The 19348-nt window shown below is 46.1% G+C and overlaps 1 protein-coding gene across 2 annotated transcripts in view; it reads left to right on the top strand.

Annotated features, from left to right (window-relative positions):
• Positions 1 to 10593, top strand: part of EMC3 (ER membrane protein complex subunit 3) — a 302422-nt gene extending 291829 nt beyond the window's left edge. For both annotated transcript variants that reach the window (XM_069644093.1, XM_069644094.1), the window contains one exon: positions 9402 to 10593. In XM_069644093.1, coding sequence (XP_069500194.1) covers positions 9402 to 9536 — 135 coding nt within the window. In that variant the 3' untranslated portion in view covers positions 9537 to 10593. The remainder of the gene's footprint in view (positions 1 to 9401) is intronic.
• Positions 10594 to 19348: the final 8755 nt, after the last annotated feature.

Genomic DNA, 19348 nt, shown 5'->3' with positions numbered 1-19348 from the left:
CTGTTACTCTGGACATTATTTGTAAAGTAGTGACCTGGGCTTCTCTAGAGTAGTATCAGAACAGATGCCCTATTTGGTCATATTTTGGTGAACAATATTGTTGGCTACATCAGGATCATTATTGCACCTCCCTTTCTATCAAAATGATTTGTAATCCCTAAGGAATACATAGCCAAAGGGGCGGGACATAGAAGTAAGTCACATGTTGCACTCTACAGTGACTCTTGTACTCACAGAGAATGGACTGCTTTCCTCCATATAATCCGCACACTATGCCTACTAATACTTGCTATGCGTCCTGTCCTGCGGTAAACAGATGGTAAACAAAGGACTAATGAAACCAGGGGGAATGAGGGCAGAGCTCCGGAAAGGTGGAACTAGGCATGCACCCGACCTCTGAGTGAGAAAATACGCTACGGCTTTGTAAAATGTTCTGATTCTGTCCTATGAATATTGAGAACACTGGCCTTGGACGTTGAGGAATTTGTATCACATGAGGCAAAAAGTGCAGTGAATCCTAAGAGAAATCTTGTCCCCATAAAAACAGTGCAAGGTTTGCTTACCTAACAATTGTGCGGTTTTCTTTTTTTGAGCTCAAACCGAATGGCTAGTCCAAAGGGCTGACGACAACAAGTGAGACTCCAAGGAACACATGTTGCAAAAGATCAAGTTATGTTGGGGATCTTCAGGTGATGAGAGCACAAATACGCTATGAGGACCATCTTCTGAGAAATACAACTGCCATGAGCGGCATTGCTTGAAGTTAACTGTCCTGAAAGAAAAACAACGGGAAGCGCGGGAAATGTGAAACGTGGATGATGCAGTTGTTTGTTTCTAAATCTTGACCCATGAGATTTGAAACTGTTTATTCGAGGGGATTGGGTCCTCCGACGTATTCCATATCTATGACATGTAATCACCACAGCTGTGCTGCTTCGGAAACTTTTTCGGCGTCTGCGTCCTGCGTCGATGACGTCGATGCGCCGTCGTCGAGGACCTCCTCCGACGTCATCCGATGTGATAAGTAGGACGCACGACGCCCGTAGCCTCAGTTCCGTTTTTTCCGCGAACGTGTTGCTTCGTGTTTCTCGGTTTAAACGCCTCGACTCTTTGGAGTTCTGTTCTTCTCGGTTCTTCGAACCTGTTCGTTTGTGAAATTCCTTCTGAAGATGTCTACTTCGTCTTCGACCCCGCGTCCGGGTTTCAAGAAGTGCGGGGAGTGTGGGTCCAAGATGTCGGTGACGGACTCGCACGACGCCTGCCTCTGGTGCCTCGGGGAGGCCCACGACACGGATGACTGTATCGACTGCCAGTCGCTTACGTCCAAAGCCTTACGCGAACGTAAGAAGAAGTTGTCGGTAGGTCGGGTGTCCAAGCCCCGGAAGTCGAAGTCTGCGGGGCTTTCGACGGATGATTCGAGGGGTGACTCTCCATGTCACCGTCGGAAGTCTCGTGGGTCTCCTTCTAGGAGTCGGTCTCGCCACTCCTCTGCCTCTTCGAGGCATTCTCGGAAGCGCCGACATCGGTCGTCTTCCAGGTCCTCTTCGGAGGGCTCTGCTCGGCACGTCGCTTACCCCTCCGGCCGTGCGACGCCGGAGGAATGGGCTTCCTTCGGGAAGAAGATGTTGGCGATTCTTGAGTCGCAGGGTACTCAGCCGTCCGCGCCCCCGAGTGGGGTCGGTCGTGTGAGGTCGAGAGACACCGCTCGCAAGAGTGGTCGGCACGAGTCACGGGAGAGGTCCCGTTCGGACAAGGGGACTCGTTCTCGACGTACCCGTTCCAGGTCCCGGTCCTCGACGCGTTCGAGACCGTGTGCACCTGTGAGGTCTTCGAAGAAGGCATCGACGTCTGTGGCGTCGAGGGCGTCGACAGGCTTTCTCGAGGCTCTGGCTCCGGGAAAGTCGTCGATGCCGTCGACGTTCAGGTCGTCGAGGGACACGCTCGGGGCTCCGGCCTCGAGGGCTGTGTCGACGCCGCCGATTCTGGAGGCGCTGCATCTGACGTCGACGCCGATTTCCTCGACGCCGATCCTCTCGGCGCCGATGCCGGGTCTCTCGGCGCTGGCGCCGATTCGCTCGACGCCATCGACGCCTTTCGTGTCGGAGGTACCCCAGGGCACGGGTGGACCCCCTAGGAAGGCTCTGGTTAAGCATATTTCAGAGGCGGATGAGGATTCGGATGGCCTGGTTCCTAGTCAGGTTCCGGATGACATTGTCTCGGGCCATAGTCAGTTTGACGAGTTGAGACAGTCACTACAGGATGCCAGTGGACTGGACACCTCTCCGGAGGTGGAGTTTTGTAGGCCTGAGCCTGGCTCTCATGCTGATTCCTCGTACCGGCGCCTTATGGCTAGGGTTTCTGAGTACTTGGGATGGTCTGCTCCCCCAGGGGAGTTTGTGCAGGATGATCTGACGGACATCCTTGATGTTGGTCCCCCAACTGACCCGGTTCTGCCGTTCCATATGGCTTTACAGAGAAGGGTGGCGGCGGCTTGGACTGCTCCGGAGAGTCTCCCGGCGGTGGGCAGATCCTTGTCGCGGAAATACCGTCCAGCCAGTGGCGACCCCTGCTACTTGACCAGGCACCCCACTCCGGAGAGTTTGGTGGTGCAGGCGGCCACGGCCCCGGCGAAGCAGGCGTCGTACCCTACCATCCCTCCTGATAGGGACGACAAACGTTTTGATGGCTGGGCGAAGAAAGTGTTTTCTTCTGGTGGTATGGCGCTTCAGGCGGCCAACTCCATTTGTGCCTTGTCACGTTTCACGCACACTCTGTGGAACTGTGTTGCGTTAGCGGCTGAACATGTTCCCGAAGGGGATGAACGGGATGGTTTCCTTGCTCTGGTCCAGGATGGTAAGGATGCCATGTGTGAGTCCGTTCAGTCAGGTTTGGACTTAGCTGAATGCGTCAGTAGGTCCATGGCGGCGAGCACCGTGATACGCAGGTTTGCGTGGTTGTGCAGTCCCGGCTCCTCAACATGCCCTTTGACGCTGAACACCTTTTTGGCAGCAAGGCTGACGAGAGCCTTGAGAGGTTGCAGACCTCAAAAGCTGCAGCGAAGTCGTTGGGCGCTGCAGTTCGCCAACCTCCGCCTTTTCGTCCTAGGGGACAGCAGTGGAGGGGTGGTTCCTTTCGCTATTACTCATCCTTCAGTAAAGCGAGAGGAGCTGGCAGTCAAAGAGGCCAACGCAGGGGTACCAGAGGTGGACGACAGGGTACCCGTGGTGCCAAGGCCGCTCGGGCAGTTGCCTCTTTGCCCTCAGGTAACGCCGCAGCCGCTCCCACTCTGTCGTGAGGCCATGTCCCATGGTTCGCCGGTTGGGGGAAGGCTGGCGCAGCATCTTGTAGAGTGGCAAGCCATTACTTCAGATGTGTGGGTTCTGGAGATCATAACCCACGGCTACTGTCTTCCTTTTCGGCACAGGCCTCGCGACAATCCACCGGGGATCCTCTCTTTGCAGAGTCCGGATCCGCTCCTTGCGCAGGAAATTCAAGCCCTGCTGGAGAAAGGCGCCATAGAACTGGTGCCTGTAGCGGAGAGGAACAAGGGATGGTATTCCCCTTATTTTTTGATTTCGAAGAAAGACGGGGGATTGAGACCCATCATGGACTTGCGCGGTTTGAACAAACTCCTCAGGAAGGACAAGTTCAAGATGGTTACTCTCTCTCAAGTCCTCCAGGCCCTTCAGCTTCAGGACTGGTTGGTGTCACTCGACCTCAAGGATGCTTACTTCCATGTGCCGATCCATCCCAAGCACAAGAAGTACCTGAGGTTCGCGGTTGGCGACTCGCACTTTCAGTTTCGGGTCCTGCCGTTCGGATTGACCTCCGCCCCGAGGGTTTTCACCAAGCTCATGGTGGTGGTGGCAGCGCATCTCAGGCAAGGGGGGATTCACGTCTACCCCTACCTGGACGATTGGTTGATCAGGGGGAGCTCTCCCGAGCAAGTCCTGGCTCATCTATCGGTCACCTGTCGCTCCCTTCACAGGCTGGGCTTCTCCCTCAATTTAAAGAAGTCCCATTTGACGCCAACACAGCGGCTCCAGTACATTGGAGCAGTGCTCGACACTTCCCTGGGGCAGTGTTTTCCTCCCCAGGTGAGGGCTCTTCACATTCAGCAGATGGTGCACAAGTTTCAGCATGCCCAGACGCTCCCAGCGTTCGAGTTCTTGAGGTTGCTCGGCCTCATGGCATCCTGCATTCTTCTGGTGCCAGAGGCTCGCCTGCGGATGAGATCTTTGCAGTGGGCACTCAAGACGCAATGGTCGCAGTCCTCCGGCAGGATGTCGGACTCGATTCAGGTGCCGTCCTCGGTCGCCCGGGACCTTCTGTGGTGGGCCGTCGAAGGCAACTTGATGAAGGGGGCTCCGTTTTGGCTTCCCTGGCCGGAGGTGACGATCGTGACGGATGCATCCCTCACGGGATGGGGAGCTCATGCCAACGGGCTGACGGTCAGCGGTCGTTGGTCTCCGTCGGAGTCCAGACTCCATATCAATCTGTTGGAGCTGAGGGCCGTCAGGCTAGCCCTGAAGGCTTTTCTGCCGTCTGTGCGAGGGAAGAATGTCCTGATCCTGACGGACAACACAGTGGCCATGCACTACCTCAACAAAAAGGGGGGGGCAGGGTCACTTCCTCTGTGCAGGGAGGCGATGCAGCTCGAGTTCTGGGCCATCCAGCAGGAAGTTTCGATCTCGGCAGTTCATCTGGCCGGAGCCGAAAACGTGACGGCGGACGCTCTGAGCAGGCAGAGCGCGATCTCTCACGAGTGGGAGTTGGCTCAGGAGATTCTCCTGGAGATCTTCGCCCTTTGGGGGACCCCTCAAGTGGATCTCTTCGCCTCCAGTGTCAACCGGAAGTGCGAAAGGTTTTGCTCGCGGGAATTTCCACCAAAAGGAGCCTTAGGAGACGCGTTCGTGGTGGAGTGGTCATTCCCGCTGCTGTACGCGTTTCCTCCAGTCCCCGTCATCCCGCAAGTGCTGCGGAGGTTACGGAAGTTCGGTTCCCGGATGATCCTCATTGCCCCGGCGTGGGCTCGGAGGACGTGGTACCCGGACCTTCTCGACTTATCCATCTGCCCTCCACGTCGTCTTCCCTACCGAGACGATCTGCTCTCACGGGAGGGGGGTCAGGTTCTCCATCCAGAGGTCAGATCCCTCAACCTTCACGCTTGGCTTCTGAAAGGTTGAGGTATAAGGATTGGGACCTCCCTGAGGACGTGATGGAGGTGTTGCTTTCGGCCCGAAGGCCAGCAACAAAGTCTCTGTACCGTTGCCGTTGGCGTAAGTTCTGCGACTGGTGCAGAGTTCAGAATGTGGATCCTTTTGCATGTGACATCCCCATGGTTCTGTCCTTTTTGCTTTCTTTGGCCCACAGGGGCTTGCAAGTGGGTACCGTTAAGGGTTACCTGGCGGCGCTGTCCATCTTTAAGCGCTCGTCTGAAGAATGTTCTTACTTTAAAATCCCTTTGATTTCACAGTTCCTGAAAGGGCTCACTAATGTGTTCCCTCCGTCACCTTTCCTGGTGCCCGGTTGGGATTTAAACCTTGTTCTTAAGTTTCTTATGGGTGCTCCGTTTGAGCCTTTACATTCTTGCCCTTTGAGGCTGTTAACTCTGAAAACTGTGTTTTTAGTTGCGGTTACTTCCGCTCGCAGAGTGAGTGAGTTACAGGCACTTTCAGTTAAGCCTCCCTTCACTGTATTTCACAAGGACAGGGTTGTCCTTGGAGTTCGTCCTTCTTTTCTTCCGAAGGTAGTGACAGAATTTCATTTGGCCCAGAAGGTTGTTCTTCCGGCATTCTATCCTCCTCCGCATCCTGGTAAGGAAGAGGAGAGGCTCCATAGGCTTGATCCTAGGAGAGCTTTGAGCTTTTATGTTTCACGCATGTCCCGGGTCAGAGTGGATGATCAACTCTTTATTGGTTACGCTGGGAAGCGTTTGGGTCAAGCTGTGACGAAACAGACTTTGTCTCGCTGGATTATTTTGGCCATCTCGGAGTGCTACCGCTTGGCGGGTGAGGACCCACCGGCTGGCTTGCGGGCCCATTCTACCAGGGGTATGGCTGCGTCTACTGCCCTGCAGAGGGGTGTTCCTATTCGCAACATCTGTGATGCAGCCACCTGGGCTTCAGAACGTACATTTGTACGTCACTATTCCCTCGATTCCATCCGAGCACAGGATCTGGCCTTCGGCAAGGCGGTCCTTTGTTCTGCTATTTGATTGGCTATTCTAAATTTTGATTATAAATTCTTTCCCTCCTCCTTGCTTTTGGTACTGCTTTGGGAGTCTGTCATAGATATGGAATACGTCGGAGGACCCAATCCCCTCGAAGAACAAGTTACTTTCTTACCTGGTAACGTTCTTTCGATGGGATGGTCCGACGACGTATTCCATATCGCTCCCGCCCTGCCTTCCCCGCTGCAGAATTTCTTTTGCGATTGCAGCTTACGTTCCGCAAGGCTTTGTGTCTGACTGGCAGTTGACTTATGTCACACGTTCTGGGGGAAAAAACTACAACTGAGGCTACGGGCGTCGTGCGTCCTACTTATCACATCGGATGACGTCGGAGGAGGTCCTCGACGACGGCGCATCGACGCAGGACGCAGACGCCGAAAAAGTTTACGAAGCAGCACAGCTGTGGTGATTACATGTCATAGATATGGAATACGTCGTCGGACCATCCCATCGAAAGAACGTTACCAGGTAAGAAAGTAACTTGTTCTTTTAATGATTAGCTGGTGACTGAACATTCATTTTGTTTTATTTTGAATCCCTGTTGAAATGCTGCGAGGTAATTTGTCAGGCCTTTAAAATGGGGAAAGTAGAGTGGGTAAAAAAGAATGAAGTTAAGGCAGAAGATTAAAAAAAAAGGTGAGGACTGGAAAATATTAAAGTCTAAACAAAACAGGTGACTGAACATCCAATCAGAAAACAGGTTTTAATATTAAAAAAAATATTTGCAATAATACATAAAATTATAGTTGGGTAAATATCAACTACTGGTCATGTACGACCGAGGGGTTTTCAGTTCCATCTGAGAGTTATAGCGAAGTGATGTCATTCGGAACTCTGAGGTGAATACACTGCAGAGCTGAAAACTACCACTCTTAAATTGTATATTTGCATTTGGGTCCCAGTAGTTGATTATTAGTAATATTATACATAGTTACAAAATGTATGGAAAAAAAGCCCTACAGTACAGAACAAGGAAAATTGAAGAATATAGAGCAAAAATATAAGAAAGAGATAATTGAGGCAAAAAAACAGTACTATAATAACCAAATTACTTCCGCGGGTAATGCCACAGGCAAACTATTCAGTATTCTGAAGTCTACTGACTTCAGAAAAGCCTAAGGTTATTTCACCCCCCTTCATTCCATCTCAACAAGAGTGTGAGAACACACAACAAGCATTTTTCACGAAAATCAAAGCTGCCAGAGAGTTCATTGTCAAATCCCAATTAGATAAACCTAAAAAATCAAATCTATCTAGGGAAGAGGCCATTGACAAAGTAAACATTTTCAATTTCTCTAATATTATGTCAGAGGAGATGAAAAAAACACTTGCTACCATGAAGCCAACCTCCTGCGCTGAAAATATTCTTCGAGCAAAAATGATCTTGGACAACTGTGATCTTTTTTCACCTATACTATCCAAAATTATTAACGCTTCTTTTAGTGACCAAATAGTCCCTTTGGACATAAAAAGGGTTACTGTTACTCCACTGGTTGAGCAACCAGGCCTGGATCCCAGAAACCCTGGTAATCTCAGGCCAATTACTAACTGTAATTTTCTTTTAAAAATTATGGATAGGATAGCCACCCAACAATTACAGGCGCAAGTAGAAGCATTTGAATGTTTTCATCCCCAACATTCGGGCTTTAGACCATCCCATACTACTGAGACGGTGATGTTAGACCTTCAGACAAAGATGCTCAGTATTATGGACAATGGAAAAGCAGGCCTCTTGGTATTATTGGACCTCAGTTCGGCCTCGATCTTCTCGACCATGACCTTCTCAAAGTGGCTCTGAGTAAAACAGCCAACTGCTCTAAGGCAGCTAAGGGGTGGATAATGTCATTTCTAAAGAATAGGACATCTCGGGTCCACTGGGGTGACAAATTCTCGTCAGAAAGAGAAATCCTCTGTGGGGTTCCCCAGGGAGCCAGTATGTCTCCCCTGTTGTTTAACTTGTATCTCAGATTTCTCTGCCTGGTATTAGTGCAGCTAAACGTCTACTTCACGAACTACGCAGACGATACTCAGTTAGTGATGGAACTCTTGTGGAGATCATAAAAAGCATTATGAAAATCTACTTAACATCTACTCCAACATTGAGCAGTGGATGGATCTGAATTGGATGTGTTTAAACAGAAAGAAAACCGAGTTGATGATCTTCGGCTCCCAGCACGTCAGAAACTCTCTTTCCCCAGAATATAATTCTTTTCAGATTGACAACACACTGATCAAGGTCCTTGATAAAGTTAAACCGCTCGGTACAATGAAGGAAGCATCACTAAGAGCCGAAGCACAGGCGCAATACACAAAACAAACTTGCGGATACTATCTTAGACTCCTTAAAAGCATCAGGCCCTATCTCTCAGAGGATAACTGCGCCACAGTGGCTAGGGCAACCATACTATCTCGGCTGGATTACAGAATTGCCCCGTTGTTAGGAGCTAACAATAAATGCATCAAAGCCTTCCAGATTATACAAAACAATGCAGTCAGGATCATTAAGCACATACCCAAACGGGAGCATATTAGCAATTTTAGGAGAGAACTGCACTGGCTTAGAATAGAGAATAGAATTCAATTCAAAGCCCTTACCATCACCCATTGCTGCATCTACGGAAAAGCTCCTGTGTACTTGAAATAAAAAAATGTACACATACATGCCCACTCGCTCTCTTAGATCGGCCGACCAAAATAAAGTGGTGGTAGAGCAGTATAATCGTAAACTAGGCCTGGGCAAATCCTTCCAGACAGTTACTACAGGTCTTTGGAACAATTTACACATTAATATAAGAAAAGAAGTGAATTACTTAAGCTTTAGGAAGCACGTGAAAACTCATATTTTCAGTTAATTGATCTTCATTTTACTTCTAGCCGCATTCTTTTGTTTGTCCTGTATCTCATGATGGTATTAGGTGTGTCCAAGTTTCTGCACCCCGAGACTTGTGAGTTACCGGCGCAATATAAATGAAATAGAAATAGCAATTATGCATTCTGTAATCTTTCAGCATGACCTCAAAGCAGCATTCAGCAGGCCGGGGCACTGTTGCTTGTGGCGTCCTATTGGAGGCATACACAAGTGAATGTTGTTCTTTTAACAGGTGTTGTTCTAAAGCTAAGCTTGTGTCACATAATAATGTCATCCTTTTTGTTCCGCACTCTCCTGCAGACCGAATGGGAAGCGCTAGAGTTGACCGACCATCAGTGGGCACTGGAGGACGTGGAAGAGGAGCTTATGGCGCATGGCAAAGATCTCAACTTCGAAGGAATGTTCAAAAGGGAAATTCAGACGTCCATCTTCTGATGGAGTTAGCGGGGTCCTGGCTGACGTTTTGCGTTAGCTTTCACATTGCCAGTGTGTACCTTTTGGAAGCATACACAGCTGTCACCAGACACGACTATGCTGTACTTCAAAGTATGCCTAGAGCATTCAAGATTGGCCATTATGAGATTGTGACTATGGCAAAAGATTTTATATGCATGGCAAGTAAATAAAATAGGAAGGAACAAACCAGTACAGTGTCCTCGTGTAACACAATGTACAATTTTCATTCTAGCAGAAGACTCTCATAATCTGTATAGTAATGGATGGAAAAACATGTCCCCCTTCAAAAGATCATTGTAATTACAATCTTCAAATGTAACTACTGAATTTGCTATTTGTAAAGTGCTGCCAGTAAACATATTCGCCTCTCCCCCAGGCATACACAAGATTCAGAGCTGCTATGTTGCTTACTGGAAAGATGTCCGACATTCGTGTATGCTTTTCTTTCACTGGCAGCCTTGCTCTTGTGGCATTGGGCCAGTAGCATGTAGTTGGTGCACTCTGTGGCCCCCTAGCGCTACGAAGTGTACATACATACATACATACATACATACATACATACATACATACATCTGTCTGTTCATTGCATTTGGTTCCAGATTTTCCTTTTTTTCTCAAATATTGTACATTCCTGGTAGAAAGGCGCCTGATGTTGTCTTCTGTGACTAGCGTTATCTATGCTTATATCATTGGTGGGTTTTTCCGATGTGGGACTTGTAACCAGTGAGGCAAGTCGTTGTGCACAGGTCCTTATTTCTTAAACGTGTCCACCCTGCAAAATGCTGAATTGTTGTTTCCTCCATATGTTCACTACAACACCCCCTTCCCCCACCAAGATTGTTTTTACAGATGCTTGTATTTATTTATTTGTTTATTCATTTATATGGCGCTCCGCACCCTGAGGTATTTATTTATTTGTTTGTTTATTTTATGCAGTTTGTTCACTGCCATCTTCATTTTTTATTCACCTCTTGTGTTTGGAAAGAATAACCACTTGCAATCCTTCGACCAATCACAAATAAAGTAACAAACGTGTTATTATGTGTTTGTAAATGTTTTTCTACATTCGGGGCTACTGAGCGTCGTACCTCAGGAACCAAAATGCCGGTCCTAAACATGTATGATTTATAATTCCATGCATTTCCATGTTGTTGCAAGCAATTTATAATTTTTATTGAAACATTTAAAAAAAAAAGAAAAAAACAAGGATTTGTACTTTCGATACCAATGGTAGTATTGTCACTACCCCCCCACCCCCCCTCCCATCCCCTCAAATGTGACAAGTGTTGCCACACTTGAGTACTGCTGCGACTAGAGAACATTGTTTGGCCTACTTAGCAATTGAGCAAGTTCCTATAAGAATCTGACTAAAGAATAATAACGTAAACTGCCTATATTTTCCCCCGGTTAACCTCTCAACTGCAGAGGACGCAGTTACCACTTTATATGCTAGCACGCACTGAGATGGATTTCGCAGCCAAGGTTTAGCACTGCACCAAAGATTTGGCTCCCGTACTGTTCATTTTAGCATACATTTTTAATCAAGAAACCTGTTTTCACAGCACTTTTTTCCAGAAATATAATGGGTTATCCCCTTTCATTTTTAGTTTTGCTTCCTCAAGTGGAACGAGGCAAAGCCTGCTTACAATATCAACTAACCTGTTTATGAATTCATGTTTAAATATTTAACCAGACCATATAAGCTTTTTAGGGGGACGTGGGGGAGACAATTCTGGTCCTTGCTGTTGTAGTTTTAGATTGTTGGCAATGCTGCACTGTTGGCATGTCCCTCCCCCTCCCCACTGTAGTATAACTACTTTAAGTAATGGGAGAGTGTTTGTTCCCAACAACCTAGCACTACAACATTAAGGACCAGAATTCCAGGCACTCATGCAAGTGGTACTAACCACACCACCTGGAACTGCCTTCCTGAAGCTAGTACAAGGCTTGGAAGGAGAACACCCGATTTCCAAGGGGTACTCAGTTGGGAACTAGAGTGCACGTCTCACTCACCTAGCAAGTGTAGAATGTTGCCTTGAATAATCGCCCCTTTTCTCTACTCTCTGGTGCATTGATTATTTTCTCACGCACGTGTGTACTGCATTTACATTTATTTGTCTCATTGTGTATAAAGGGTGCAGACTTTTCCACAATCCATGGCTTAACATCGAAAAATAGTTTTGATGAACAAAGATGCAACATTCCCCTCTCTCCAACCCCAGCTAGAACATCTGGCAAAGGAAGCATTGAGTGGCGTGAAATCTCCTTCAAAACGAGCAAGGCGCCTGAGAGTATCAGGTGACAAGCGCGTTATAGTATCAGCCATTTTGTCGACTCGAAGACTTACTGTGTAAACTCGGAAAGGTGCAAGTTGTAGAAAGTTTCTGCTACGAGCAACGTCATTTTTTGGCCAAAAAATATCATTGCGCTGGGATTTATTTGGGAATTACGGTAGTTTAAGCAATTATTTGTGCCCATGTATTTATTCATGGACTAAAGGTTACCACAGTTTAAAAAACAACTCACCATTGAGGCAAAAGAAAACGTATATAACATTTTTTTCACGTGTGTATTTAGGCCCCAAAGCTATTTGCTTTGGCGGCATCACGGTTTTGATTACACAATGCACATGCTGCAAAGATGAGATTACATTTATTTTGTGTAAAAAAAAAAAATGCTCATCACTACTGTGAAAATGTTTAGTATTCATGCTAGCACTGAGCAGTTTTTGGTAATTTGTTGATCATGTACCTCCCAGGCCTCAATGACTCAAAATGAGCCTTTATTCCCAGAAATACACTTTGATTTCTGGCCAGAAAAAACTATTTAAAATCCCCCTCCCCGCCCGTTGCTAGAATGTATGCTTAAGTTGACATACAGCACAGAGGAGAGCGGCCATCTCCCTGAATAGAAAAATGATATCTGGAACATTCCTTCTCAAACTGAAAGCTGTTGCCGGCGTAAAAAATGTCATTCCAGTCACCAACGCCACTCTGTGAGCAACTCTCTTCCACCAACTTCCTCTGCAGCCCAGGAAGTAAGATGTGGACTTGCTTACCGATGCTCACATAACCACGCTGAGCGATGTCAGTTATTGTAAAAGAGATGCTGCAAATGAATCCTGCCTTTTTTTCTCCTTCCACTCGAAACTTTAAAATCTGCAAACGTTCAAATTGGGAGAGCAGCAACATCGAGGAGAATGAGAACATCTTCCCGCAGCAACCTTCTTGCTCCAAACGGATGACATTTATAAACCCAAGAAATATCCCTTCAACCACCAACACCACCATGTGAGCAACCCCATCTACTGCTGACAAATTCTCCTGCCTTTACGCCTGTTCACTCATTCTTCACTTCGCCCGCCATCCTTTGAGAACCACCATGTGAGCAACCCCATCTACTGCTGACAAATTCTCCTGCCTGTACGCCTGTTCACTCATTCTTCACTTCGCCCACCATCCTTTGAGAACCACCATGTGAGCAACCCCATCTACTGCTGACAAATTCTCCTGCCTGTACGCCTGTTCACTCATTCTTCACTCCGCCCGCCATCCTTTGAGACTCCCATCACAGTAGCAGAGGAACCATGCTGGTTATGCCCTCCACAGTGAGTATCTCTGCACTTCCTCGAACTTTGCTACACTAACATATATGTTTTATACTCTCACTGAAAAGCCTTCTGCTCACACCCCATTGAACATGAACTGTAGAGCAGACCTCTCACATCGTGCACAGGACATATTTTGAGATTTTAAAAAAAATCTTTGTATTGAGTTGGCTGAATTGTATTCAACCTTTCAATTTTTCAAAAATGTATACAAAAAATCAACAGTGTAATTAAAATTGACCATTGAACATTACAATATAGAAGATCAAGGCATACATAAAAGAAGATGACATTCATCTTAAAAAGAGAATGATATACGTCATTCAATGATAGTATAAAAACAGATCCACATTTCTTTGATTGTGTACTAATTACCATAATTAAATAATCTTTAGAGAAAAATAAATCTGATAAATTCAATACATATTGACTCTTCAAAGAGTGATTAATTTGCATAGCAGTAACCTTGACAAGGACTGAGTAGAATTCTCCCACTGAGGGTCCTAGTTAATTCATACATTATCTTCTGATTGCAATGCTTCTAAAAATGTTACAGTTGCGATTCTGACAGTTATCCGATTTGTGGAAATAAATATGTTGCCAGAGGCCAGTCGGCTGCGTAACTCTGAAATAATTAAAACATTGCTTCAAATAAAAATTACGTTTTTCCATAAGCATTGTGCATTCTGTAACCAGATGCAGTAGGATTTCACATTGGTTCTCAATTTTGCACAAACAACATATATTGCCAGTCTTACTAATGATTCCTCGTCTAGATAGTATATCACAGGTGGGCCACAAGTTGAATCTGAACCTCAGATATGCATTCTTATATCTAACGGATGGACATTTTGCTAGGTAACTAGCCAACACGATTTGTTTTGAAGTCAGTATATGAGTCATACATTTGTTGTGTCTTAATCTAGTCAAATTCATATAATTTTGATTTGGCACGCGTGGGTTGCTCAGCAAGATGTCTGCTACAATAGACATTCTAACCACTGCTGATATAACAGTCAACCAGGTAGATGGAAACATATGGGCAGATAGATGTAAGTACGCAAGTTGCTTAAAGGCTTAGTAACATGTTTGTTTTGGGCGCTAAAATACACTTTCATAAAAGGGCACCTCATTTCCAGGCGTAGCTAGTGTTGAGGGAAATTAGGCCCAATTCAAACCGGATGATAGCTACAGGGACACAGTGTGGGAGGTTTAGTACACGTCACCAAAATCGACCTTCAATTCTGTCCCAGAAGAGTTGGTGGAAGATGCATTGTGACTCTGTGTTAGGCAGAAACCTGTGCAGTTCCCTCTGGGACCACTGCAAACGATTTAGGACTACAGGTGTTTGGCAGTAAACCCACTTGGTAGCAGTCTGTACCACACAGATTCACTTGGTAGCTGTGGCTGAGCAGTCAGACTTCCCTCAAGAAGAGTTAGGCAGTATACATAGTATTCACAATAGGTCAAGAGTACACAATAGAACAAGTAAAAACTGACCAGCGCTTGGTGTAAAAGAGATCTAATTATTGATTTAAAACCACGTCTAGAAAAACACACAGGCACTAATAGTAAGCATTTCAAAAACACGGTCACTAAAAGATATACGCTCCCTTAAAAGAATATTAGACAGGTCTTAAGTAAAGCCCCACTTATTTTCAAACAGCGTTGAGCGCTTAACGTAGATGGCACTCTAATAGTTCGTTTTAAAAAGGGAGAGAAAAGCAGAGAACAAATTGAAACAGATCCCAACACTTTTTCAAGAACACAACAAGAGAGGAAGGCAAGGGAAAACCGTGAAGTTAGAGTTCAAGAGGCCGGATCCACTTTCAGAGGATCCAAACGAAATGTGTCCAAGGTCACACGGTTGCAGTGCACAAAAGTTTTGTAAAGGTTCAAAAAGGAGTTGGACCAAAGAAAGGGACCAGTTAGAGGGTCGAGGTAGCCAGCCCAGACCAGAAGGTTAAGGGGTTATTATTACCTTGTAGCAATCTTTAGAAAGGGAGGCCTGGCGGACACGGTACCTTAAAGTGGTGAGAATGCTCCAGCGGGGGCAGTTGTTCCTGGCAGTGGGTGCAAGTCGGTGCTTCGTCCAGGGGAAGAGAGGATCTCGTTGTGGAGGAAGACAGGAGTCTGTTGCACTGCCAGGGAAGAAACTAGCCGCGGAGTTTCTCAGGTACAAGGAGCGGTCCAGTGATTCGCGGTTCAGTGGTGAGTGGCTATCCGGCTGCCGGGGTGCTTGGCACGGGCAGTTCGACCACAAACCGGGCTGGAGTGCGAAGAAAAAAGGGAAAACTGGTTGTGCCCACCAGTCAGGGGAAGAAGCCTCTCCAGCCGGGAGATCTTCTCTGTCGTCGGGAAGTGGTGAGTCAGTTCTGCAGGGCTCCACTGGTGGTGTCGTCGTGGTAGGTTGGCTCAGCTTCTCCCTCGTCAGATTCTCAGGTCCTGTGGCGACTTCTGAAGTTCCAGTCCCCAAAGCCCTGCTTTTATGCAGAAAACCCCCATTCACTCAGCCTAGCTGTCACTCAAACATGCTAAGTGGTGAGCCGACCGGCTCACCATTTGGGCCAATCACACAAGAGTGCGACCTGAGTTACCAAGGTAACTCGGTCCAGGGTGCCTAAACCCCCTCCCACACCCCCTGTGGTACCCAGACAGAGTGGCACCACTTTTGGAGGCTTCTGTGGAGAAGCCCGCCAAAAAGTGGAACAAAGGGCTCGACTTGGGTTGGAGTCACAGAAGAGAACACAAACGCCATTTTAGAATCAAGTCTTGGCAAAAAAATACCAACCGGAGAATTAATATTAATTAAATAAACCGGCGGTATGTTCGAGGCTAAGAGAATTAAATAATTAAAGTTGGTAGCCTCGAACAATGGGAAAATCCCATAGGGAAATATTCGCGGTCGAATATAAAAAGTAGTTTCCACTGCCACCAGCCAAAACTCGATCAGGGGGGAAGGAAGACGTGCCCCCTCGACTAACAGACCCCGGGGCAATCGAATTGCCCCGACCAGTACGTCCACAATATAAAGGTTTGTACTGGTTTCTGTTAATAATTTGGGAATAGTAAAGCCAATGGTGACTTTACATGCCCTGGGAGACAGTAGTCAGTCCCAGGGTATGGAGTCTGTGGTGGGGTGTTACTATGACACTCCTGTTTTACGGCACGGAGGGTGCTGTGTAACACACATAGGAAAAACACATGAGACCCTATGGAGTAAAGGACCCCATAGCCCATAAAACACATTACCAATCAAAGGAATACCATAAATCATGTCCAAGAGTGGGAGGAAAAGAGTCTCACTCTTGGCAGGAGGAAAAAAACAAACTCCAGAAATCCAGCAAAGCTGCTGGGGGACTCACTAGGTTAGGAAATTCAGCCTAAAGAGAGAATTCTCCCTAACACTCTGCGCCATATAGCAAAACTGGCACAGCCTTTTGGTTGTAATAGGTAAGGGCAGGTATGCATGAAAACTTCCATATTTAGTTAATATGGCTTTCGCTTGTGATATGGCTGTAATATGTTTAGTCTTAATGCCAGTAAGATAGATGTCGTTATTGTGCTGATCATTTGTTACTGCCTAGATAAGTATAGTGATGGACGACCCGCAGCTGTTTGGTGTGTAATGTCCAAATAGGCTTTTTGTTTAAAGATCAGATTGTTCTGCAGTGCATCACCTTTGTTTTCTCGAGATTAATTTGTAACTGATTTTCGTCTGAATAGGAGCCCAAACCATTTAATAATCTTTGGAGACCTTTTGGAGTTTTAGATAGCAGCACTAGGTCATCTGCGTATAGCAGCCATGGGATGGTTTGGGTTTCTAGCTTGGGGGCATCACCTACAATGTTAGCAAATTTCTCTTTCAGATCAAGTATGAAAAATGTAAAGAGTGCTGAGGCCAGAATGCACTCTTGTTTTAGACCTCTGTAGCAGGGAATATGGGTGTATAGAAGACCGCCTAGTGTCAAACGTATCAGGATTGATGTAGCGGAGTGTAATACATTGATTAGAGTAATGACAGAGGGAAGGCATTGGGCATCAACTAACTTGATAATCAGTTTTTGTCTAGATATGGAGTCGAAACCGGAACGGAAGTCCACAAATGCTGAGTCATAATGGTTGCTTCAAAGTAAGACAGTGTGACTTCAAGGCAATTATGGTCATAAGGTTTATGACAGTGCCCTGCCCTGCAATAAACCCTGTTTGAAATGGGTCACGATGGTGTGTTCTAATGGCCCACTCGCTAAAGTCTCTTAAAACAAGCAAATATCTTGCTAGGTGCATCTAATAGGGCAATGGGCCTATAATTGATTGGTGATTGTCGATCGCCCTTCTTGAATATAGGAATTATTATTGAGTGTCGCCATGAGGCTGGCAAATCTTTTGTTCAAATTTGTTCTATAGAATCATAGCCCAGACTTGGGGATGGTCTTTGAACATCGCATTGCCCAAGCCGTCCGGCCCAGGGGCTCTTGAATGACTAGATTTCTGAATGAAGTATAAGATGTCATCTTCAGAAATTTGGAGTTGGATTTCACTAGATGGTGGTTTAGAGTAGTCATTTGGTGAGGAGGGCGGGAGTGCATACAGAGTTAAAAAGTGAGTTACCCACTGGGATTCAGTGACCCCATTAATTTGCACTGATAGCTGTAAAATGAAATTTGCCCGATTAAGTTTTTTAAATTTGTTTTTATTGCGTCTTTAGTTTACAGAAAACCTTACACAACATATACAAATTCACATCTAAGATAAAAGACAGCATAATAAAAAATGTCATGTATATATATATAGAATCGATAATAAAAGGACATCCATATTTCATAAAAGTACACATATGCCTGTCTAAACAATACAGCACAGAGGATAAAAAAAAAGTGTATTGAGTTCCAAAGTGTGCTTCAGTGCAGTTTCAAATAAGCAAATTCAATTGTTCTAAACCAATAGTTAAGCCCTGCAAAAATGCATTCAATGCCACAATTAGAGATATGTTTAAACCCCACATACATCTGTTCCAAAATAGATTTACAGAGCACTCCAGGTCTTTCTTGTATCAATCTTTGAGGGTCAGGGAGCGTAGAGGCTCAAAATACATGCACCCAAGCACCAAATGTTTAAGTGTCTCTTGGGCTTTGGGGTCCCCACAAAAACGACATCTCAGATCTGAAGAGTCCGACCTTGGACTGTTATTAGTACCCCAGTGGATTGTCCTCTCAAGGGTCGGAAACTGATTGAGCCTGAAGCGCATGTAACTTAACCTGCCCTTCTCACATGGAAACCTCTGTAAGTAGAGGGGCAAGCATTCCCTTGTGTGGCAAAAGTTGGAATAATCTTTGTAAGAAACATAAGAATTAACACCCTGAACTGTTTCCACCCAATCAGCCCTAAGAAGGAGCCTCTTCACCCAGCCTGGTTGTTCTGTAAGATCCTCTACGGTAAGTCCTAAGGACAGGAGTATAGAATTCATTCTATCACAGAACTTAGTCATAGAGGGAACAGTTTCAACTCTAGCCACCTCTCTTAGAGTTTCAAAGAGAGAGTTTTTAGGAGGATCACTTATTTTCTTGTACAGGGAGAGTAGTTTCCAAAGGTACCTCGTTTTAAGCGAGATGCGACACAACTCATGGCGAATAACTGCATTCGGGACTGCCATCACTAGGCCCAGAAGCTCCTTCCACAGCTTTCCCTGAATCATATTAAGTGTCAGGCTCATGTTGTGGGTACAAATATCTAAGCCATAAAGTAAGATTGGTTCACATTTAGCTAGATAAAAACGCCTGATTGGTAACAGAGAGAATCTGCAGACCTTTGATCTCAAGAATTTCATTTGGATCTTAAGTCTACAGAACTTCTCGTCGAGACTCTGCTTCCAATCTTTCATAGAGACCCTTTTTGTAAGATGGTACCCCAAGTATGTAATAGCCTGTACTTAGTCTACAGGTTCATCACCCATAGTCCACCTATATGTTTGTAACTTTCTTTTTTTTTTTTAAAACCAGGATCTGGGATTTCGCTGCATTAGGCATAAGGTTATTAGCCACTGCATAGTGATAGAAGATATAGATCTTCCTTCTAAGGCCTACGGGGGTACGATCAAAAAGGATGAAATCATCAGCAAAGGCCATCCACTCAATCGCCATCCTCCCCAATCTTGCCGGTGAAATCGAAGGTCCCTACCACACCC

This window comes from Ambystoma mexicanum, chromosome 2p (genome assembly GCF_040938575.1).
Source record: "Ambystoma mexicanum isolate Mex_15411 chromosome 2p, UKY_AmexF1_1, whole genome shotgun sequence".
Classification (NCBI taxonomy): Eukaryota; Metazoa; Chordata; class Amphibia; order Caudata; family Ambystomatidae; genus Ambystoma; species Ambystoma mexicanum.
This window is presented reverse-complemented; position numbering and strand designations above follow the sequence as displayed.